The 23900-nt window shown below is 42.4% G+C and overlaps 1 protein-coding gene across 1 annotated transcript in view; it reads left to right on the top strand.

Moving 5' to 3' along the window:
- The window catches only part of PDSS2 (decaprenyl diphosphate synthase subunit 2), a 299355-nt gene extending 275804 nt beyond the window's left edge, over positions 1-23551 (top strand). Inside the window, exons 8-9 of the mRNA XM_025384118.1 lie at positions 21272-21522; positions 21581-23551. Of these exons, the coding sequence (XP_025239903.1) occupies positions 21272-21430 (159 nt within the window). The 3' untranslated portion in view covers positions 21431-21522; positions 21581-23551. The remainder of the gene's footprint in view (positions 1-21271; positions 21523-21580) is intronic.
- The last annotated feature ends 349 nt before the right edge of the window (positions 23552-23900 follow it).

The following is a 23900-nucleotide window of genomic DNA, read 5'->3' as shown; positions in this document are numbered from 1 at the left end:
CCCTTTCTTGGGTAGATGCTGCATCTCCTACCCTGGGACTTTACATTAGCTCTTTTTTGGTAAAATATTCCATACAGCATCACTGAATGCACTAAATCTCTCATTTTCTCTAGCCTCCCGCAAAGATATCTTTTTTTCTTTTCTTTTTTGTTTTTGTTTTGTTTTGAGACAGAGTTTAGCTCTCATTGCCCAGGCTGGAGTGCAGTGGCACAATCTTGGCTCACTGAAACCTCCACCTCCCAGGTTCAAGTGATTCTCTCTCTTGTTTTTGTTTTTGTTTTTTGTTTTTTGTTTTTGAGATGGAGTCTCACTCTGTTGCCCAGGCTGGAGTCCAGTGGCGCGATCTCGGCTCCCTGCAACCGCCGCTTCCTGGGTTCAAGCAATTCTCCTGCCTCAGCCTCCTGAGTATCTGGGACTACAGGTGTGCACCACTGTGCCCAGCTAATTTTTGCATTTTTAGAGACAGAGTTTCACCATGTTGGCCAGGTTGGTCTCAAACTCCTGACCTCGTGATCTGCCTGCCTCAGCCTCCCAAAGTGCTGAGATTACAGGCGTGAGCCACTGCACCCAGCTCAAGCGATTCTCTTGCCTCAGCCTCCAGAGTAACTGGGATTACAGGCAGCTGCCACCATGCCTGGTTATTTTTTATATTTTTAGTAGAGACAGGGTTTCACCATTTTGGCTAGGCTGGTCTTGAACTTCTGACCTCAGGTTATCCACCCGCCTCGGCCTCCCAGAGTACTAAGATTTCATGCGTGAGCCACCATGCCCGGCCAAAGATGTCTTAACATTTAGGATTTCTATTTTAGTGATAACTATGCAGACTGTGGAGCCATTGGCATTGCCCTTTCCTATCTTGTTCCATAAAGGACTTGTGATATAATTAGATAAGATGTTTACAGTAGAATTTAAAGAAAAAAATCCAAATCAAAATACCATAATGATATGGGTGCAACTATGTAACTTTTTTTTTTTTTTTTTTTTTTTGAGACAGTCTTGCTCTGTCACCCAGGCTGGAGTGCAGTGGTATGATTATGGCTCACTGCAGTGTTGACCTCCTGGGCTCAAGTGATCCTCCCGCCTCAGCTTTGCAAGTAGCAGAGACTACAGGTGCATGCCACCACACCCGGCTAATTTTTTAATTTTTTTGTAGAGAAGAGGTATGACTATGTTACCTGGGCAGGTCTCAAACTCCTGGGGTCAAGTGATCCTCCCACCTTGGCCTCCCAAGGTGCTGGGATTACAGGTTTGAGCCACCATGACTAGCCCCTGTCCAAAAATTTCAAATCCCCCACTCCTCATTTCCTTAAAACCAGATTAAACCAGTTATTTTTCTCTTGGCAATTACATTTCAGACAACTGTTTTTCTTTGTAGCAATAGTGAGTAGATTCTCTTTAATCTTTTTTTTCTTTTTTTTTTCTTTTTTTTTTTTTTTGAGACGGAGTCTCGCTCTGTCGCCCAGGCTGGAGTGCAGTGGCCGGATCTCAGCTCACTGCAAGCTCCGCCTCCCGGGTTCACGCCATTCTCCTGCCTCAGCCTCCTGAGTAGCTGGGACTACAGGCGCCCGCCACCTCGCCCGGCTAGTTTTTTGTATTTTTTTTAGTAGAGACGGGGTTTCACCGTGTTAACCAGGATGGTCTGGATCTCCTGACCTCGTGATCCGCCCGTCTCGGCCTCCCAAAGTGCTGGGATTACAGGCTTGAGCCACCGCGCCAGGCCTAATCTGTTTTTCAAAACAATTAGTTTGTCAGTTTTTGCAACTACTGCTTTGATTTCATATCTCCTTCAAATTGCAATTATTAATGGTGGAAAAATAATCATTGATGAGTTTCCATTTATAATAAACCATAGAAGCTTTTGTACCGTGTGAAACGTTATATCAAAAATCAATTATAAGCCAGGTGTGGTGGTTTATGCCTGTAATCCCAGCACTTTGGGAAACCAAGGTGGGCAGATCACTTGAGGTCAGGAGGTCGAGACCAGCCTGGCCAACATGGCAAAACCCCGTCTCTACTACAGATACAAAAATTAGCCTGGTGTGGTGGCACATACCTATAGTCCCAGCTACTCAGGAGGCCGAGGCAAGAGAATCGCCTGAACCCGGAAGGTGAAGGTTGCAGTGAGCTGAGATCACGCCACTGCACTCCAGCCCGGACAATAAAGCAAGACTCCATCTCAAATAATTAATTAATTAATTAATAATCACACATGAAATAGTATCTTAAACCAGAGTTGTGCCTTATTATTAGCCTTGGTCTTTTTGCAAAACATTTGCCTTCTGTACATTATTCATTCCTATCATCAAGCTAGTCTTTTTTCTCCTTAACTCTTCCAGTGTATTATTTTGCATTTGTCCCTAGTGACTATCATTTTGCTTTGATTATCTGTTCCTCTAATTTCTTAATGTTATTTTAAAATTAGATTCTTGTTCTCTGAGGTGTTAGCAATCCCACACACCTCAGTGGCATCAGCAGATTTAATGATCATAATCTCTATTCCCTTGTGGATCATGAATAAAATTATTAAAAGATTTTAATGATAAACATCTTTATGACATCATATGACATGCCACTCTCTCAGTTGTTAGCCTAAATAATTTTTTTTTTTTTTTTTGAGACAGAGTCTTGCTCTGTCTCCCAGGCTGGAGTGCAGTGGCACAATCTCGGCTCACTGCAGCTTCCACCTCCCGAATTCAAGCGATTCTCCTGCCTCAGCATCCTGAGTAGCTTAGATTACAGGTGTGCGCCACCATGCCTGGCTAATTTTTGTATTTTTAGTAGAGATGGGGTTTTACCATGTTGGCCAGGCTGATCTCAAACTCCTGACCTCAGGTGATCCACCCGCCTCAGCCTTCCAAAGTGCTGGGATTATAGGTGTGAGCCACTGTGCCCAATCATCCATCATTTTTTTTTCTTTTTTCTTTTTTTTTTTTTTTTTGAGACAGAGTTTCACTCTTGTTGCCACGGCTGGAGTGCAGTGGCACAATCTCAGCTTACTACAACCTCCGCCTCCTGGGTTCAAGCGATTCTCCTACCTCAGCCTCCTGAGTAGCTGGGATTACAGGCGCCCACTGCCACGCCAGGCTAAATTTTGTATTTTTAGTAGAGATGGGGTTTCATCATGTTGGCCAGGCTGATCTTGAACTCCTGACCTCAGGTGATCGCCCGCCTCAGCCTCCCAAAATGCTGGGATTACAGGCGTGAGCCACTGCGCCGGGCCCCAAGTACTATAGATACTAATTTAATATAGGAAGTTATAAATCTCTTTTATTTTTCTTCAGATTCTATATTCCTAGTTTATTGATGCTTGGTTTAAAATGTTATTTGTGGCTAGGCGCGATGGCTCATGCCTATAATCCCAGCACTTTGGGAGGCCAAGGCAGGTGGATCACCTGAGGTCAGGAGTTCAAGACCAGCCTGACCAACATGGTGAAACCCCGTCTCTACTAAAAATACAGAAGTTAGCCAGGCGTCATGGTGCATGCCTGTAATCCCAGCTACTCAGGAGGCTGAGGCAGGAGAATCGCTTGAACCCAGGAGGCGGAGGTTGCAGTGATCACGCCACTGCATTCCAGCCTGGGAGACAGAGTGAGACTCCGTCTCCCAAAATAAATAAATAAATAAATAAATAAATAAATAAATAAATGTAAAATTTTAAATTATTTAGCTCATAACAATATTTAGTGGGGCAGTCTTTCCCACTCTTAAATTTACCATTTTGTACTACTGAAAATTACATACCTACATAATATCTAATATTTATCAGGAAGCTAAGTCAGGCTTAGATTGTTGATAAAGACCAGTTCTTGATGGTAAGCATGGAATGGTGTCTTGAGTTTGCTCACCATTGCACCGTGAAGGCCTACTACAGAACCTGGTGCAGGATAGTTGCCCAATAAATATTTGTTGACTGACTGTTGGAATGAATGATGACCCAAGATACTGCACATGTTTGTGCCTAACCTCTGTTCTTCTAATTCATAAGGAATATTTAATTCCACCTTTGTTCCTCTTATTTCCCCCCAAGTATATTTTTAATCAAATGGTTACATCCTCAATGCCTCGCACCCCCTGGGTTGAGGCAGAGATTCAGTTGGGGTAATCTTTTGAGTCTTAATCTGGAAAGCTAACTAGAAATGCCCTTCAGGCTGGCTCTGCGGGTGAATGCTCTGCACTGTGGGATAGCTGGATTCAATTATTGCTCCCAGTTTGTGGTGTCAGGAGCCACCTGTGCACAGGGAGAGGCTGTATGTCTTTATGTCAAAGATAGAGCCCTCTGTCCCTATAGAAAAGCCTGTTTATTCCATTAAAACTGTTTTAAAGTGGATCTGAAAGGAATACTATCTCTTTCCTTGTCATAAAATATAGTGGAGAGGCATGGGTTTCCCAAAATTATGGTGTTTGAGCGAAAAGAGAGGCACCTCTGTATAGATACTGAACATAGTTTTAGTAAGTTAGAAGACATCATTACCTAGATTCATATTTCCACAGTCATACACTGATCCTGCTGTCAGATTTTGTGTTGAATTAAAAATTTTTGTGATTTGAAACTGTTTTGAGCCATCAGAAAGCTGTAGTTGATTCAGTTGGTACACCTGAAGCCATTCCTCCATATTTCCTATGCAGTGTCTCCAAGCACTACTCAGCCTCCCCACTTACCACATCAGACGGAGTATTGATCCCTGATAATGTACTTAACCATCTTTCCTGAAATAACGAGGTGGCTATGTCCCTCAGTTTTCAAACAAAAGTACTTAGGTAACAGTAGAGATCATGGGACCTGCAGCGTAGCTAAGCGAAGTGTGAAGTGTTACTAAGGATTGTAGGTGAGTTGATTCTGTCCTTTTCCCCCAAGTCCTTGACATTCTGGCTTGATGAAAGATCTTAACTAAGGCCGGGCATGGTGGCTTATGCCTGTAAGAAGGCTGAGGCGGGTGAATCACAAGGTCAGGATTTCGAGACCAGCCTGGCCAACATGGTGAAACCCCATCTCTACTAAAAATGCAAAAATTAGCCAGTCATGATGGTGGGCGTCTATAATCCCAGCTATTCAGGAGGCTGAGGCAGAAGAATTGCTTGAACCCAGGAGGCAGAGCCTGCAGTGAGCTGAGATCACACCACTGCACTCCAGCCCGGGCAACAGTGTGAGACTCCATCTAAAAAAAAACAAAAAAAAAAAACCAAAAAAAAAACCAGAAAGATCTTAACTAAATCATAATAAAACCAAAGCTGTACCTCTGAAGATTGATTAGTGTGTAGCGCAATGGTGCCCCCTGTGGAAGCTCTCTCTATCCTAGATCTAAGAAGGTTATGCTAACCTGTATCTTTGATTCCTAAGATTTGTGTGCAGCTGTCAGAAAAATAGGTAGACCTTTCTATGTGCTTTACTTTCTTTAAGATGCATGCCGCTGTATGCATGCTTTGCAGCGTACGCTGTTTAAGACACACACTAAGCACCTTAATCAAATGGTTCTATCAAAATCTGTGAATCCCCTCATTTTACAGAGAAGAGCTCGAATAACCTAAGTGTTCACACAGTAATTATTTCACAGGGTCAAGATTCTACTCAGGTCTGCTGACTTCACAATGTGTATTCTCTTTTGTTGTTCGTTTTTTTTTAAGAGATAGGGTTTCACTGCGTTGGCCAGGCTGGCCTCGAACTCCTGTCCTCAAGTGATCCGCCCACTTCAGCATCCCAAAGTGCTGGGATTACAGATGTGAGCCACTTCGCCCAGTAGCAATGTGTATTCTTTACCACCATACTGCTTCTCAAGGTGCTTTAGACATACTACAAAAAGTTGTTGTTGTATTCAGGCTCTGATCTTGCAAGCATCCAGAAAATGGTGTGTATTAGTCTATAATCTAACATACTCTGGTCTCAGAAATGTGATTGTCTAATAAATGACTGTGCTAGGATTTATGTTTGCTGAACCAGTGTAATAATTATTGTGACTTTAAGCTGATAAGCATGCTTTACTTTTCAAAAAAAAATGTTTTATAGATAATAACCATTTAAAACAAATTCTGGGCCGGGCGCGGTGGCTCAAGCCTGTAATCCCAGCACTTTGGGAGGCCGAGACGGGCGAATCACGAGGTCAGGAGATCGAGACCATCCTGGCTAACACAGTGAAACCCCGTCTCTACTAAAAAATACAAAAAACTAGCCGGGCGATGTGGTGGGCGCCTGTAGTCCCAGCTACTCGGGAGGCTGAGGCAGGAAAATGGCGTAAACCCGGGAGGCAGAGCTTGCAATGAGCTGAGATCCGGCCACTGCACTCCAGCCTGGGCGACAGAGCGAGACTCCGTCTCAAAAAAAAAAAAAAAAAAACAAAAAAAAACAAAAACAAAAACAAATTCTGATCATCATTCTCTTGAGAGAGGCACTATCTAAATTAACAAATGCACCTTCCGTAACACCATAACATAGAGACCTCCTACATTTGGAAGAGCTGTTAATCTTGCAGATATGATTACACTCAAATGGCACAGAGTAAATATACATTCTTCACCTCATACACTGACCCCCAGACTGATGCAACCTACCTAGAAGACGTGGCTGAAGCCTACATTTATTTCATTAATTAATGTAGATAGAATTTCTCTGTCGTTTGAGGTGCTTTCTGGTGAAATTATAAATGTTTTAAACTCGTCTTACATCAGGATGTATTTTAGGATTCTAGGAATCTAGGATCACATGGATATGATGATGGTGGTAGTTTGGGGCAAGTGGTCCCTAGGTGTCAGCATCCAAATACTAAAGCACATGAAAATTGGAACCTGAGAAGGATATAAGAAATTTATAAGATAGGGAGCCAAGTAAAATAACAGAAACCTAAACTCACTCTTACATAGTTTATATATTCCTCAAATACCCCTAGGACTATTTGATTCCTACGTGATATGAATGCTCTCATCCCACAGTATTCTTTTTAATTAAATAACCAGCTTAGTATTTGTCATGAGATTACAGAGCTTACTATTTATTGATTCACTCCTAAAAAAGCTACAGGCAAGAGTGGCTCATTGCTGCAGTCTACAGCCTATGACATGTTTTGCTTGTTGAATTTCTATTACAGAGTTTGCTAAAAAGCTTTACAGTCCCAGTTTTGCTTTTTGAATTTCAATGTGTAGAATTAAGTTTCTCTTTGGAATATGATACTAAAATTAAAAATTAACTTTGAATCAGAATATGGATAAATCCATGATTATTTATAAATCACCAAATATTCTTTTGGAAGACATGATAACCAAGAAGCAGTGATTGCTTTTCCTGTGAAATTAATCCTAAATGTAATATAATTCCATATTACTAACCTCAAATGCCAAACCTATCAAAGGTTGATGCAAGTTTATAAATTAAGAATTACAGTCTGCGCATGGTGGCTCACGCCTGTAATCCCAGCAATTTGGGAAGCCAAGGTGGGCAGATCACCTAAGGTCAGGAGTTTGAGTTTGAGACCAGCCTGGCCAACATGGCAAAACCCCATCTCTACTAAAAATACGAAAATTAGCCCGGCGCAGTGGCACATGCCTGTAATCTCAGCTACTCGGGAGGATGAGGCACAAGAATCACCTGAACCCGAGAGGTGGAGGTTGCAGTGAGCCAAGATCGTACCAGTGCCCTACAACCTGGGTGAGAAAGTGAGACCATCTCCAAAAAAAAAAAAAAAGAATTATGTTACGTGTCTCAGCAGACACATGTGAAGAAAATAGAAAAAAAAATTACATTGTCCATTTTGTCTCTAATTACATTTTGAGAGCAGGCCTGTCTGCTCATACCCTGAGCTGCAGTTTTTTTGTTGTTTTTTTTTGTTGTTGTTTTTGAGACAGGGTCTCACTCTGTCATCCAAATTGACCTTCACTCCTTGACATAGCAAACACTACTTTGTCTCAGTTCTTCTGTGCCACACTGTCAACAATTAGGTCAATTTTAAGTGTACCTGTAAAATTATTTAAACTTTGTATAAATACCTCTAAACCACATAAACATGTTTATATGATGTAGATATATTTTATATCATATAAATTTATCCCTACCATATGGTTTAGGGGTATTTATACATATACAGTAGTATGGTTGTATCTGTTCAGTTATGATAATTTGTATGAAATGAGCTGTTGGGTTGTGTTCAGCTCTCTGTGGATGGCAGGCCACAGCATGAACTCACAAATATACTTAGCAGAGAGGTTGAGCCTTGAAATAAGCACTGAAGTCTCACTCCCAACAAGAGACTGCACACCATCCAGACTAAGCATAATAGCCATATAGTTTTAAATTAGAAAACAGTAAAATTGATAAACGTGGAGGAGAGGGCAAGAAACACCATACCAAACATGCTTTTATTTTGTGTGTGTGTGTGTGTGTGTGTGTGTGTGTGTGTGTGTGTGTGTGTTAAGGGGGGATAGAATACATTTTAAATAGTCAGTATGATTTGGGAATTCATTTTTCAAAAACAGACATGTTTTGGCTAGGCGCGGGGGCTCAACCTGTAATCCCAGTACTTTGGGAGGCCGAGGTGGGCGGATCACCTGAGGTCAGGAGTTTGAGATCAGCCTGGCCAACATGGTGAAACCCCATCTCTACTAAAAATACAAAACTTAGCTGAGTGTGATAGCGCTTACCTATAATCCTAGCTACTAGGGAGGCTGAGGCAGAAGAATCACTTGAACCCAAGAGGTGGAGGTTGCAGTGAGCCGAGATTGTGCCATTGCACTCCAGCCTGGGTAACAGAATGAGACTCTATCTCAAAAAAATAAATAAGTAAATAATTAATAAATAAATAAATAAATAAATAAATAAATAAAGTGAAAATAACCTGGGGCAATATTTGGTACTGTCACTGCATGAAACCACAAATACCACTACTGCAGTCAGTACCTTCGGTTGATAATTTTAATAAAAATAAGTTTTTGTTAGTTAAGGATTTAAGTAAAAATATACTAGTTTTGTTTTGTGACTCAGTGGTGGATGTGATAATACCTATCTTGCTCAGTGCCTTTAGGTTTAAAGTAAAAAAAAAGTATGACCAGAAGAATATACTTAATCAATTGAGATATGCATGACCTTTTTCTTAGCAGAAAATGTGGAAAATTTCTACCTCCAATTTCTACTGACATTTGTTCTACAACCATATGGCATTTTTAGGTTGGTGGAAAATATATATGCGTTGCAGTAGAGGTACATAATTAAATGATGGCTTCAATTTTCTGCAATCTCTATAAATATGGCTTTATCATAAGCTATTTGACGATGTATTTTTTTTCTCATCTGTGATATGTATCTTTTAAAAAATCTGTCCTTGTACATAGGTGTGCAAAGGACATTAGCGATAGAGGTATGTGTTATGTTCTCAGATGAAATTGTAATGCTTTCTAGTTTGTTTAGGAGTGAAAGAAAGGGACTATAGCATATTAGTTAAGAACAAGAACTCTGAATCTTGACTCCAGCACCTATCTTCTGTGTTACTTTGGACAACTTGCTCTCACCTAAATTTGTTCCTTTATAAAATGAAAATAATAGTGGTGTCTACATCATAGCGCTGTTGTCCGGGTAGAAGATAGATATAGATATAGATACAGATAGACAGACAGAACAAGAGAGAGATCTTTTTTTTTTTTTTTTTTTTTTTTTCCCGAGATGGAGTCTCACTCTGTTGCCCAGGCTGGAGTGCAGTGGCATGATCTCAACTGACTGCAACGTCCACCTCCCAGGTTCAAGCAATTCTCCTGCCTCAGCCTCCCAAGTAGCTGGGATTACAGGCGTGCACCACCATGCCTGGCTAATTTTTGTATTTTTAGTAGAGACAGGGTTTCACCATGTTGGCCAGGCTGGTCTCAAACTCCTGACCTCGTGATCCACCTGCCTCGGCCTCCCAAAGTGCTGGGATTTCTGGCGTGAGCCACCACACCTGGCCAAGAGAGAGATCTTAGAACAGTGCTGGGCACACAGTAAGCGCTATATATGAGATTGTCTTTATTGCCATTGCTGCTATTATTATTGTTTTTCTAATATTGGGAAACACTACCATTCTTACTGTATTTTTGCATATAAATTTCATGTGATTGAGAAATTTATTTAAAATTCTCTTTGTCTCTTTCTAGTTTTGTCAGATTAAGATGTGTAATTAAGATCGGTGAATTTTTTTCCTATAGACTCTAGCAAATAATTTCTAACTCTTAGTAAAAGGGAATGATTTTATGTTGTTTGCAATGCATTTCACAGTTTATTGTATTAGAAAATTGTAGCTTTTCCTTTTGTACCAAGTCTTGCCACTCAGAAGCTGTCAAGACCTTTCAGTTAAGCACTGTCGCTAGAATCTTGGGCTTGGGTAGACCTTTGGAGGCAGCTTCTTCCCACCTTTCACACCGGTGAAGAGTTTCAGTCATATTTTCTCCTACATGTGGTCATCCAGTCACTGAGGGCTTCCAATAATAGGGAACTCACAGCTTGTCAAAAATAATCATTCTGTCGTTAGACAACTCTAGTCATTCGAAGGTTCTTTTCTTATTTATAAGTGAAATCTTCTTCCCAGAAACTTTACCTTGTTGCTGTTTGTTCTGTCCCCTGAAGCACATAGAACAGGACTGTTCCTTCTTCCATTTAATTGCTTTAGATATTTGAAGATGGCTTTTGTATCCTCCCTTCCTCCAGGTTAAACATTCCGTAGATGACATGTTTCCAAATCCTTCTTCATCCTAATACTGGACCCAATCTATCATGCCAGTGCCCCTCTTGACTCGTAGCCCCCAGGACTGAACATAGTTTTCTAAACATAAGTTGACCGTCAGTGTGCTGTGAGACCATTCCTGCCTGTGTTTTGGACATGTACACCTGCTGATGCTGCCAAAGTTTGCATTTGCATTTTTTTGTACCTACATCACAGCCTTGGCTGATACCAAGAATGTGGTTATCAAAGATTCTCAACATTTTTCATGAGTCACTGCCAAACTGCAGCTTATACTTTTACAATTAATTTTTGAAACCTAAATATACAACTATATAATTATCCCTGTTAGGTTTTACTGGCTACTATGTCTTTTGTTCAACATATCAAAACCATTAAAATTTTGATACTATCCATGTGTTACCTATCTCTCTTGGCTGTGTGACATCTGAAAATTAAAATTTAATATGCATTTCTTCTTCATCTTCATTCAAGTGATGCATAGAAATGTGATAAGAAGAAGAAACCAAGCATTAAGTTCTAGTAGCATGACACTAGAGATTGTTTTCTTCTTCTAAGCATTTTTTTGTGTTTTTTTTTGTTTTTTGTTTTTTTGAGATGGAGTCTCACTCCATCACCAGGCTGGAGTGCAGTGGCTCGATCTTGGCTCACTGCAACCTCTGCTTCCCAGGTTCAAGCAATTCTCCTGCCTCAGCCTCCTGAGTAGCTGGGACTACAGGTGCACGCCACCACGCCCAGCTAATTTTTGTATTTTTAGTAGAGACGGAGTTTCACCATGTTGGCCAGGATGGTCTTGATCTTGTGACCTCATGATCTGCCCGCCTCGGCCTCCCAAAGTGCTGGGATTACAGCTGTGAGCCACCGCACCCAGCCTGTTTTCCTGTTCAATATAAATCCACTACTAAACATTTTCTGGGAATAATTATTTTACATGTTCAAATCTATATTACCATACTGTGACCTATACCCCATTTCTCTGCCTTATTAATGAAGGACTAAACTTCAAAAATCCAAAGTAACTCTATCTTTTTTTTTTTTTTTTTTTTTTTTGAGACAGAGTCTCACTCTGTTGCCAGGTTGGAGCCCAGTGGTGCAATCTCAGCTCACTGCAACTTCTGCCTCCCGGGTTCAAGCAATTCTCCCGCCTCAGCCTCCCCAGTAGCTGGGACTACAGGCACGCGCCACCATGCCCAGCTAATTTTTGTGTTTTTAGTAGGGAAGGGGTTTCACCATGTTGGCCAGGTTGGTCTCGAACTCCTGACCTTGTGATCCGCCTGCCTCAGCCTCCCAAAGAGCTGGGATTTCAGGCGTGAGCCCCCGTGCCCAGCCACTCTATCCTGTTTCTGAAGCTATCAGCCAAGTGACCACATTTTTTTAAAAAAGAAGAAAAGAGTGTGGTGTGTGTGTGTGTGTGTGTGTTTTATTGTGACTTGCTCATTATGACCCACTTATCCTGGGGCCACCACCACTATTGCCTTTTTTTCTAGAGCCCACAAACCATTTAATAACCTTTTTGAAGCTTTGCCATAAATTCTCCATAAATTCACTGGTCTGTGTTTCAGAATGCTCCTTCGTCCTCTTTTTTAAAATTATTATTTATTTATGTGCTTTGAGACGGAGTTTCACTCTTGTTACCCTGGCTGAAGTGCAATGGCACGGTCTTGGCTCACTGCAACCTCTGCCTCCGAGGTTCAAGTGATTCTCCTGCCTCAGCCTCCCAAGTAGCTGGGATTACAGGCGTGCACCACCACACCTGGCTAATTTTGTATTTTTTTAGTAGAGATGAGGTTTCACCATGTTGGTCAGGCTGATCTTGAACTCCTGATCTCAAGTGATGCACCTGCCTCAGTCTCCCAAAGTACTGAGATTATAGGCAGGAGCCACTGTGCCTACACAAAATAGGACACTATTTTGTCCTATGTTTGAAGACATGAGTCAGTTGAATCTCCTATCTCTGAGACTCCTCACAGTCTTCAGTAGCTGGGAAGGATGTTATGTGCATTCCATGCCAGAGCAGGAAGGAAGTGAGTGGATGCCTTTGTAAAGGTGTAAAGGTGCTCTAGGCTGGGGGCTGGGTATCCAGAGTGAGGAGGAAGACAGAGAGGCCGCAGCAGAAGAGCAACGCCTGATAGTAGTATCAGGCACAGTGAGTGAGAAAGGGCTTACTGGGGTGCTACACAGTTGCTTGTCTTAGAGTATTATATTATGTTTAAAATGGGGACATGGGTAGTCTTAGAAAAGGAAGGACAACCAGAAGCTAAACAAAAGCCGAATCCCTTTGCCTAGTTGGGCGAAAGAAAACTTGGAGTTATCTCCAAACCTTTTCCAGTGCTATAGAGTGGGAGAGCTCTGGATGTACAGCAATGAAACAGGCTGTTTCATAAACTCACTTTGGACTCTTGTCTGCATCACTTAGCCTCTCTCATCCCAGTATCCTCTCCTGCTAAATAAGGTGGGAAGGTAAGATTGTACTTGGGGTTTCTCTTAAGTCTTTTCTTTTTTGTCTTTTTTTTTTAAATGGGGTCTTGCTGTGTTGCCCAGGCTTGTCTCAAACTCCTGGGCTCAAGCAATCCTCCTGCCTTAGCCTCCCAAAGTGCTAGGATTACAGGTGTGAGCCACCATTCCTGGCCTCTCCTAAGTCTTAAAGTCTTTCTCTGGTTTCCTTGGGCAGAAGTGGCTGCTCCCGCCACTTCTCCTAAGACTACTCAGACTCCATGCTAGGGCCTTCTTTCTAATATTTTCACACAACTTTTAGAACTTTTGAATACATAGTTTTCAGAGACATACGATGATTTTCTCAAGAGGGTCTTTTGTATAAGAGCAACAGTATCATTCAAAAGGTGTTTAATAAATGTTAAATAATAATGCACTTAATTTTAAGTACTTTGTATCCTCTTCTCTCTTTGTTAATATCTTTAATTGGATCCCCTAGCAGGGGATTTGGACTTAATTCATTTCAGGTGATACTGCACTTACACAATTATTTAGTTGACTTAATTAGAGATTTAATTATATTAGTGCCCTAAAGTGCTATATCAGAGAAATTAAACACTGACTGTTAATTCACCTTTCATATTTATTGTGCTGTTTATGACTACAGTGATCTTCAAGCCATAAGGGCTTGAAGATTTGGAAAGTTCTGTCTATGCATCAGCTTGAACTTTGCCCATTCAAAATGTAGATGAAGGCAGGAATGGAAATGCCTTTTTTAGGCTGAGTGCAGTGCCTCACACCTGTAATCCCAGCTCTTTGGGAGGCCGAGAGGGAAAGATCACTTAAGGCCAGGAATTCAAGACCAGCCTGGGCAACATGGTGAGACCACCCCCCATGCTCATGTCCACAAAATGAAAATAAATAAAATTAGCCAGGCATGGTGATGCATGCCTGTAGTCCTAGCTACTCAGAAGGCCGAGGTGGGAAGATTGCTTGAGGCTGGAATTTGAGGCTGTAGTGAGCTTTGATCACACCACTGCACTCCAGCCTAGGTGATGGAGTGAGACTCTGTCTCAAAAAGTAAAAAAATAACTTTAAAAAAATTGTGTCTTTTATCTATGGCTATTAGAACTAAGGTCATGGCCAGTTGTGATGGTTCACACCTGTTATCCCAGCACTTTGGGAGGCTGAGGCAGGAGGATCATTTGATCCCAGGAGTTTAAGATCAGCCTCTGGGCAACATGGCAAAACCCATCTCTACAAAAATTAGCCAGGCATGGTGGCACGTGCCTGTAGTCCCAGCTCCTCAGGAGGCTAAAGTGGGAGGATGGCTCTAGCCCAGGAGGTTGAGGCTACAGTGAACTATGATCTTGCCACTGCACTTCAGCCTAGGTGACAGAATGAGACCCTGTCTCCAAAATAAAGACTTATTTAAAAAAAGAACAAAAAAGAACCAAGGTCATGGGTCCATTCCTTCACTGTTCTACTTAACCCTCTCTGTTTTACAGGCCTGTGACTACCTAACAGGTGGTCCTGGGAGGCAGTAACTGTGTTCCTCTCTGTATTTCCAGCATATACCAAATGCCTAGGTTATATAGGTGTCCAATAAATGCTTGTTGGTTTTAATTTGATTGTTGCAAAGACAACCAGTTGAAAGTATGGTTAGAATAGTATAAACCTGGCCAGGCGCGGTGGCTTATGCCTGTAATCCCAGCACTTTGGGAGGCCAAGGTGAGAGGATCGCTTGAGGTCAGGAGTTTGACACCAGCCTGGCCAATATGGTGAAACCTCATCTCTACTAAAAATGCAAAAATTAGCCAGGCATCATGGCACATGCCTGTAATCCCAGCTACCTGGGAGGCTAAGGCAAGAGAATCGCTTGAACCCAGTAGGCGGAGGTTGCACTGAGCCGAGTTTGTGCCAGTGCACTCCAGCCTGGGTGTCAGAGTGAGGCTGTTTCAGAAAAAAATATATATATATGTATATATATATAAACCCAACACAACTGTCTTAAAATACAGCGACTCAAAATACGTGCCTTAATGAGTAGGTACTCCCAAATCTGGCTAATCATTGGAATGACCTAAGAACCCTTTTTTTCAGTCCTCATGGACTGTATCTCCAGGGCTAGAGGCCCAAGCATCTGCATTTTAAAGTTCCCCACATGAGTCTATGGCCAGGCAAGTTTAGGAACCCCAGCTTAATGTATCTGTTGTCACATTTATTTAAAAGTAACAAGATCGGCGGGCGTGATGGCTCACGCCTGTAATCCCAACACTTTGGGAAGCCGAGGCGGACGTATCACCTGAGGTCAGGAGTTCAAGACCAGCCTGGCCAACATGGTGAAACCCCGTCTCTACTAAAAATACAAAAATTAGCTGGGTGTGGTGGCATGCGCCTGTAATCCCAGCTACCCAGGAGGCTGAGGCAGGAGAATCGCTGAGGCTGCAGTGAACTGAAATTGTGCCACTGTACTCCAGCCTGGGTGACAGAGCAAGACTCTGTCTCAAAAAAAAAAAAAAAAAGAGCAAGATCATTCTTGAGTTTATAGATGTCAGTGAGGAATAATACCTTTCATGAAGGATTATATTACTGTTAAGTCATTACTGGTGGGCATTTTACACATGGAAGCTATCAGGTTCCTTGGTATGCAAAACCCTGTGAGCCCAAGTCTGGAGTTGAGTATTGACTAGAGTAAAATAATCGTTGGGTATGAGAAATTAAATCTTCTAGGACTGTGTAACTTTCAGTAATGTCCTCCTGGTTGCTCTTTTGCCCTAATCTGAATTACCCTTTTATCATAGTATTAAATACCCTATTAGCTACCATCAGATATTCAGTTGAGCCTGGCTGAATAAAGTTCATAGAGAACAAACTAAATGAAACAGTCAGGGGAATGTAGAATGTAAAACATTCTGGAGTGCAAGCTGGTCTTTCAAAATGACAATGTCATAGCAGAAAAAAAGATTAAAGTGTCATAACAAATGTGATTTATGAACTGGGATTTATCATAGTTAAAAAATATGGTTAAATAAAAGCCATTTTGGAACCAATTGGAGAAATTTACACCTGGACTAAATATTAGATAATATTAGTGAATTATCAGGGCTAGGCACAGTGGCTCATGCCTATAATCCCAGCACTTTGGGAGGCCAAGGAAGACGGATCTGTTGAGGTCAGGAGTTCGAGACCATCCTGGTCAACATGGTGAAACCCCAACTCTACTAAAAATACATAAATTAGCTGGGTGCGGTGGCATGTGCCTGTAATCCCAGCTACTCGGGAGGCTGAGGCAGGAGAATTGCTTGAACCCAGGAAGCAGAGGTGCAGAGCTGAGATTGTGCCACTGCACTCTAGCCTGGGTGGCAGAACGAGACTCCATCTCAAAAAAAAAAAAAAAATAGGGACTTCTCAACAAAATAAAAAGAAAACATGTAAATTTTTAAAAATTGGAAACTTGAGGAACAAATGAAAAATAAATAGGGAATGCTCTCTCTCTTTTTTTTTTTTTTTTTTGAGACAGTCTCACTTACTCTGTCACCCAGGCTGGAGTGCAGTGGTATGATCTTGGCTTACTGCCACCTCCACCTCTCGTATTCAAGCAATTCTCCTGCCTCAGTCTCCCAAGTAGCTGGGATTACAGGTGCACGCCACCACACCCGGCTAATTTTTGTTTTTAGTAGAGATGGTGTTTCACCATGTTGACCAGGCTGGTCTCGAACTCCTGGCCTCGAGTGATCCACCCTCATGGCCTCCCAAGTGCTGGGATTACAGGCGTGAGCCACTGCGCCCGGCTGGGAATTCTGTAATTAGTTTTTCTAGTTAGCTTTCCTAGCTGTGACAATAGTACTGTGTTTATGTAGGACAATGTTCTTAAGAGATGCATGTCAAAACAAGGGTGAAGCATCCTGCAGCCAATGATGTGCCCAAACCAAGTCCTAACAACTCACAGGCTGTTATTAAATCTTCAAGAATTGTGTGACTCCACCACCCTTGGCAGCTTGAAATCAGCCATAATGGGAGTATTTATACCACAAAAATCTGCAAATGTGGACTTTTGTCCCCCAAGAGAACTAATTTACTAGCATATCACTACCTGCAGTTTACTTTCAAATGGATCAGAAACACACACACACAGACACATACAGATAGAACAAAAATGACAAAATACTAATAATTGTTGTGATTGTTGAATCTAAGTAGAGAATCTATGGTCATTCATAGCACTAGTACTTGAGTCAGCAGACGTTTTCTGTAAAGGCCAAACTGTAAATATTTTTCACTTTGGGCCATACAGCCTCTCGGGCAACTATGCAACTCTGCAACTCTGCCTTTATAGCACAAAAGGAGCCATGGACAATGCTCATACGAATGGATGTGGTTATTCCCCAGCAAAACTTCATTTATGAGAACACAGGGTCAAATTCAGCCTAGGGCCATGGTTCAAGTTTTCTGTACTTTGAAAATAATTTATAATAAAATATTGAACAATTTTTTAAAGTACAAATTTCTTAGCCTAGGCTGGGAGTGGTGGCTCACGCCTGTAATCCCAGCACTTTGGGAGGCCAAGACGGGCAGATCACGAGGTCAGGAGATCGAGACCATCCTGGCTAACCTGGTGAAACCCCGTCTCTACTAAAAAATACAAAAAACTAGCCGGGCGAGGTGGCGGGCGCCTGTAGTCCCAGCTACTCAGGAGGCTGAGGCAGGAGAATGGCGTAAGCCCAGGAGGCGGAGCTTGCAGTGAGCTGAGATCCGGCCACTGCACTCCACTCTGGGCGACAGTGCGAGACTCTGTTTCAAAAAAAAAAAAAAGAAAGAAGGAAAAAAAATAAAAATACAAAAAAATAAAAATACAAAAAAAAAAAGACCCTGTCTCAAAAAATACATAAATAAATAAAGGAGGAAAAGGGCGCAAAAGTGAGGCCAAGCAAGAGCTAGCTTGGCAAGGGACTTAAACGCCTCGTGAAAGAGCTTGGACTTTTCTCTTAAGGCTATTGGAAGGGTTTAAGCAAGATTGTCTTTGCATTTTATTAAGCTCTCCTTGGCAGCATAGTAGATAGAGTCCAGGAGTGCAGAACTGGTGGTGGGAAGACTCTTTAGAAAGTGATTGCAAAAATTAACTGAGGCGAGAGATGATGATGGCCTGAACTAATGTATTGGCAATGGGAATGAGGAGTAGAGGATAAACTTGAGAACTCTGAAGAGATGGAAAGACTAGGATTCATTGACTGTATCAGTCAAAATGGCTACAGATAATCTCACAACCTCCACTGCTGCAGATGGGCGAGGCACTGTAGTGCTCATTACAGTCACTCAGGGATCCAGGCCAAGGAGCATCTCCAGTGTGGGCTGGTAGCTATGCAAGAGGGAAAGCTCTATAGGGACTCACAGGACAGTTAAATGCTGCAGCCCCAAAGTGGCATCCCCATTCACAACTCATAGACCAGAACTTGTCACCTGGCTATACCCAATCTCTGGGAGCCAGAAAGTTCAGTTGTGAGTGAGCAACCCTGGGACTGCCCCTGTGCCTAACCGGATGTGGGGAATGAAGACTTCTGGGTTTCTGACTTAGAGAATTAGCCAGACATGGCTGGGCGCGGTGGCTCACGCCTGTAATCCCAGCACTTTGGGAGGCCGAGGCAGGCGGATCACAAGGTGAGGAGATCGAGACCATCCTGGCTAACACGGTGAAACCGGTCTCTACTAAAAATACAAAAAATTAGCCGGGTGTGGTGGCAGGTGCCTGTAGTCACAGCTACTTGGGAGGCTGAGGCAGGAGAATGGCGTGAACCCAGGAGGCAGAGCTTGCAGTGAGCCGAGATTGCGCCACTGCACTCCAGCCTGGGTGATAGAGTGAGACTCCGTCTCAAAAAATAAAAAGAATTAGCCAGACATTTGAGGCATTTGCTAAGAAAGAGAAGATGGCAACGGAGCAGTGGAAAGTGAGCAGACCAAATAATTAATTCTGTGTGTCTTTTTCAGCTCTAAAGTGTAATCATTGTATTGGTCCTTTTTCATCATCAAAGAGGATTGAAAGTCATCTTCATTTGTCAGCAATTCATTCTTTTTTTTCTTTTTTGAGATGGAGTTTCACTCTTATTGCGCAGACTGGAGTGCAATGGCACAATCTTGGCTCACCACAACCTCCGCCTCCCGAGTTCAAACAATTCTTCTGCCGCAGCCTCCCGAGTAGCTGGGATTACAGGCGCCTGCCACCACACCTGGCTAATTTTATATTTTTAGTAGAGATGGGGTTTCACCATGTTGGCCAGGCTGGTCTCAAACTCCTGACCTCAGGTGATCTGCCCGCCTCAACCTCCCAATGTGCTGGGATTACAGGTGTAAGCCACTGCACCCAGCCTTTTTATTTATTTATTTATGTTTTGAGACAAGGTCTTTCTCCATTGCTCAGGCTAGAGTGGTGCAGTGGTGTAGTGATGGCTCATTGCAGCCTTTACCTCCTGGGCTCAAGTGATCCTTCCACCATAGCCCTCTACATAACTGGGACTCCAGTTGTGCACCACCATGCTTGGCTAATTTTTTAATCTTTTATAGAGACGGGGTCTCACTATGTAACCCAAGCTGGTCTAGAACTCCTGGGCTCAAGCAGTCCTCCTGTCTCAACCTCCCAAGTGCTGGAATTACAGGCATGAGCCACTGTGCCCAGCCGACATTATTCTTTGCAAAGAGAGTTTTAGTTCATTCTTCCCAGCTAAACAAAAGCTTTGAGTTTTAAAAATGTAGCATTCAGGACAGGCACAGTGGCTCACGCCTGTAATCCTAGCATTCTGGAAGGCTGAGGCAAGTGGATTGCCTGAGGTCTGGAGACGGAGACCAGCTTGGCCAACATGGCAAAACCTCATCTCTACCAAAAATACAAAAATTAGCCAAGTGTGGTGGCAGGCGCCTGTAATCCCAGCTACTCAGGTGGCTGAGGCAGGAGAATTGCTTGAATCCGGGAGGCGGAGGTTGCAATGAGACAAGATCATGCCACTGCACTCCAGCCTGGGCAACAGAGTGAAACTTTGTCTCAAAACAAAACAAAACAAAAAAGACCAGGCACGGTGGCTCATGCCTGTAATCCCAGCTCTTTGGGAGGCAGAGGCAGGGGGATCACGAGATCAAGAGATCTAGACCAGCCTGGCCAACATGGTGAAACCCCTTTTCTACCAAAAATACAAAAATACAAAAATTAGCTGGGTGTGGTGGCACCCACCTGTAGTCCCAGCTACTTAGGAGGCTGAGGCAGGATAGTCACTTGAACCCGGGAGACGAAGGTTTCTGTGAGCCGAGATCACGCCACTGCACTCCAGCCTGGCAACAGAGTGCGACTCCACCTCAAAAAAAAAAAAAAGCATTCAGATCTAATACTATGTGTCTTTCTTGAATTTTCATATGGACTAGTGTGTCAACATATGGTGTTAAAAAAAAGTTATTAACTAAGATAGTAGTGAAGCCTTCCTCACATAAGAATATCAGGCTGCTGGCCAGGTGCAGTGGCTCACGCCCGTAATCCCAGCACTTTGAGCAGCCTAGGCAGGCGGATCACTTGAGGTCAGGAGTTCGAGACCAGCCTGGCCAACATGGCAAAACCCTGTCTCTACTAAAGATACAAAAATTAGCTAGGTGTGGTGGTGCATGCCTGTAGTCCCAGCTACTTGGGAGGCTAAGGCAGGAGAATTGCTTGAACCCGGGAGGTGGAGGTTGCAGTAAGCCAAGATCGCACCACTGCACTCCATCCTGGGCAGACAGAGCGAGACTCCATCTCTTTAAAAAAAAGAAAAAAGGGAAGAATATCAGCCTGCTGAATTCAAAATGCCAGAGATGTAAATGCCCTCCGCCTTCTTACTGCCATCCCCCAGCATGGCACATTTCAAGATATTAAGGGATGGGAGTCAGGAGGAGGTGTAATTAGGCTGATTGGAACCTATTGTGCTGCTCTGGAGCACAGACACCAAGCAGCCTTAGGGAATGAGTGCCTGAAGATCATTGGGAAATTAGGTCCTCTTTCCAGAAAATAACGTAGCAGAAATACTCGATCTATACTATTTCTCCCTTTCTTTGTTTTCCATCCCCCCTCCCCAATTTAATTGTAGTGCTTACGGTGTACCTTTAAAACTGACTTTTATCGTGCATTTGTTTCTTAACAGTTGCGAGAAAGAATCAAAGCTGGCAAAGGTGTGACTTCAGCTATTGACCTGTGTCGTTACCATGGAAACAAGGCACTGGAGGCCCTGGAGAGCTTTCCTCCCTCGGAGGCCAGATCTGCTTTAGAAAACATTGTGTTTGCTGTGACCAGATTTTCATGACATCAAATTAAAAAGACACTATTGTTAGCTGAAAATCCTAGGGAATGAGGTGATGGGGAGAGCTTTCATGAAGCATTAATGACTTTTAAAACATATGCATTTTTCCTTCCTTTTATNGAGCTTTCATGAAGCATTAATGACTTTTAAAACATATGCATTTTTCCTTCCTTTTATCACATTGCTAAATGAGTTCTGCTTGCTTTTTGGAACTGCTACAAACAAAATTAGAAGAAAAAAAGGTCAAGCAGTTTTCACTTGTCACGCCAGAAGCACACTTGAGGCTGCAGTCGCAGAAATAATTAATGAGATTCGCTCCTGTGACCTCAGCAAATGGACAGGAAATAAGTCCTTATTGATTGGACCGAGCCAGGGATGGCGCCAGGGCGGTGGCCTGTGGTTTTCCTTCTAGAGAGGACAAAGCAAGCTGGAAGCTGCAGGTGTCAAGAGAAACGCTCTCAATACCAACCAGGGAGGACTGTCAAATCAAAAACTAGTGACCAATTTGTCATAATGGAGAGTAGTTCAATGGATTAAGAAAAATATGTGTTATTTGTTTTCTTGCAATTATGTCTGTGGATTTTTTTTTTTTTTTTTAAGATGGAGTTTTGCTCTTATTGCCCAGGCTGGAGTGAAATGGCGCAGTTTTGGCTCACTGCAGCCTCCGCTTCCTGGGTTCAAGCGATTCACCTGCCTCGGCCTCCCGAGTAGCTGGACTCACAGGCACCTGCCACCATGCCTGGCTAATTTTGTATTTTTAGTAGAGATGGGGTTTCACTGTGTTGGCCAGGCCGGTCTCGAACTGCTGACCTCAGGTGATCCACCTGCCTTGGCCTCCCAAAGTGCTGGGATTACAGGTGTGAGCCACTGCACCTGGCCCCATGTCTCTGGATTTATAATGTAGTATGAATATACTTTGTGCTTTCTGGTTTTTATAATGTCTTTTTGAGAAATTGCTGAAAAGTTGCCAAATATTTGAAGTAGGAGATGAAAATGTTATCAAATGTTAAATTGGTTATATTAGGAATAGTCTGTTTTTCTTTCTTGAAGATCAGTTTTTTTTTTTAAACACATTTCAAAGAACCAAATTTTTTTTTTTTTTTTTTTTTAAAGAAAAAGGAGCTTTTTTCAAGTGAAATGTATTCATTTGCAATACTTTGGTTTAAGGAATACTTTAATTTTTACGAGTTTCAGAAACAGAATTTTTGTACTAGAGAATTCATTGGTGAGAGTGTTCTTTTAACCTCAGAATGTTAAATTTTGGTCTTGAACCACAGACATCCAATTACAGAAAGAATATAAGCAATCTGACAGGCCTGCAATTGGACACTGTCTCTGTGTGGTTCATAGGAGATGATTTTTGAGGTTTGCACTCATGCAATTTGAGAACACCGTTGACAAGAAGGCTGAGTTTACATAAATGATCTAGATTGAAACTCAGCTACCTTTCTTCCTCATGTGGTGTAATTACAGCCCTATCTGGAGACAGCGAACACAGCAAACAGATTTTATTACCTAGTTCACTCAAACACTAAATGAAGTTATTTTAGTTAAAGCCCTCCCCCAAAAGTTACAAAATCATTTTATCAGGGCCCAACATGTGGCATGCAATGAAGAGAAAATGTAAAGCTACAGAGGTTAATGTATTGTATTATAAAATATTTTAAGTGTACTCAAAATATCGTAATTGTACAGTTTATGCCACTATAATTTTAAGGCCTATAGATTTAGCTTAAGAGAACACTCTTCTGTTTGAAATGCCTTCTCTCACTGAAACTGGCTTAATTAGTAACCATGGATAAGATGCTTTAGATCAGACTAGGTTTTAATCATTAACTTCCACAAAGAAGAGTCATGCTTTGCGTTCGGTGTGCTGGTTGGATGTGCAGGAACTCCAGCAAACGGTGCGTTTTGCTAAGCAGATGGTCGGGCACTGCAGGGCACCAGGCAGGATCCTAGGGTGACTCTCATTCTGCGTTAGCATCTGGTTTGCTGTATGACCTTGCACAAGTCACTTCCCTCTGAGCCTCAATTTTCTCATCTGTAAAATGAGATTCAAAAGTTGACCTGAAAGTCAACTGTAAAAAAAAAAAAAAGAGATTAAACAAGATAATTATGAAAGTCTTTCCAGGTTTGTTTTATTTTCTGAACGTTTACTATTCTTGACTGTCTAAATAGCAAAGATGCTGTGTGAGGTTCAGGGAGGAGGGAAGGTGAAACCCAAAGAGAGGCCTTGAAGGAATGCAGAGAGCTTAATGGCAAGCTTCCTGCCAAGCTGCTGCTGCATGACCTAAAGGATTACAGCTCTCCTTGATGTGACATGGAACCCTGGACTTTTCTGTCTCAACACCTGCCTTGCTGCTTTCTTCGGGACCTTTCCTACCTCCCTGTCATCTTCCCAGCTGCTCTCGTGTCCTTTATCCCATCTCCTGTACCTTGCCATCCTGACTCCCTGGCTCCTGGAGACCTGGGA

This window comes from Theropithecus gelada, chromosome 4 (assembly GCF_003255815.1).
Source record: "Theropithecus gelada isolate Dixy chromosome 4, Tgel_1.0, whole genome shotgun sequence".
Classification (NCBI taxonomy): Eukaryota; Metazoa; Chordata; class Mammalia; order Primates; family Cercopithecidae; genus Theropithecus; species Theropithecus gelada.
This window is presented reverse-complemented; position numbering and strand designations above follow the sequence as displayed.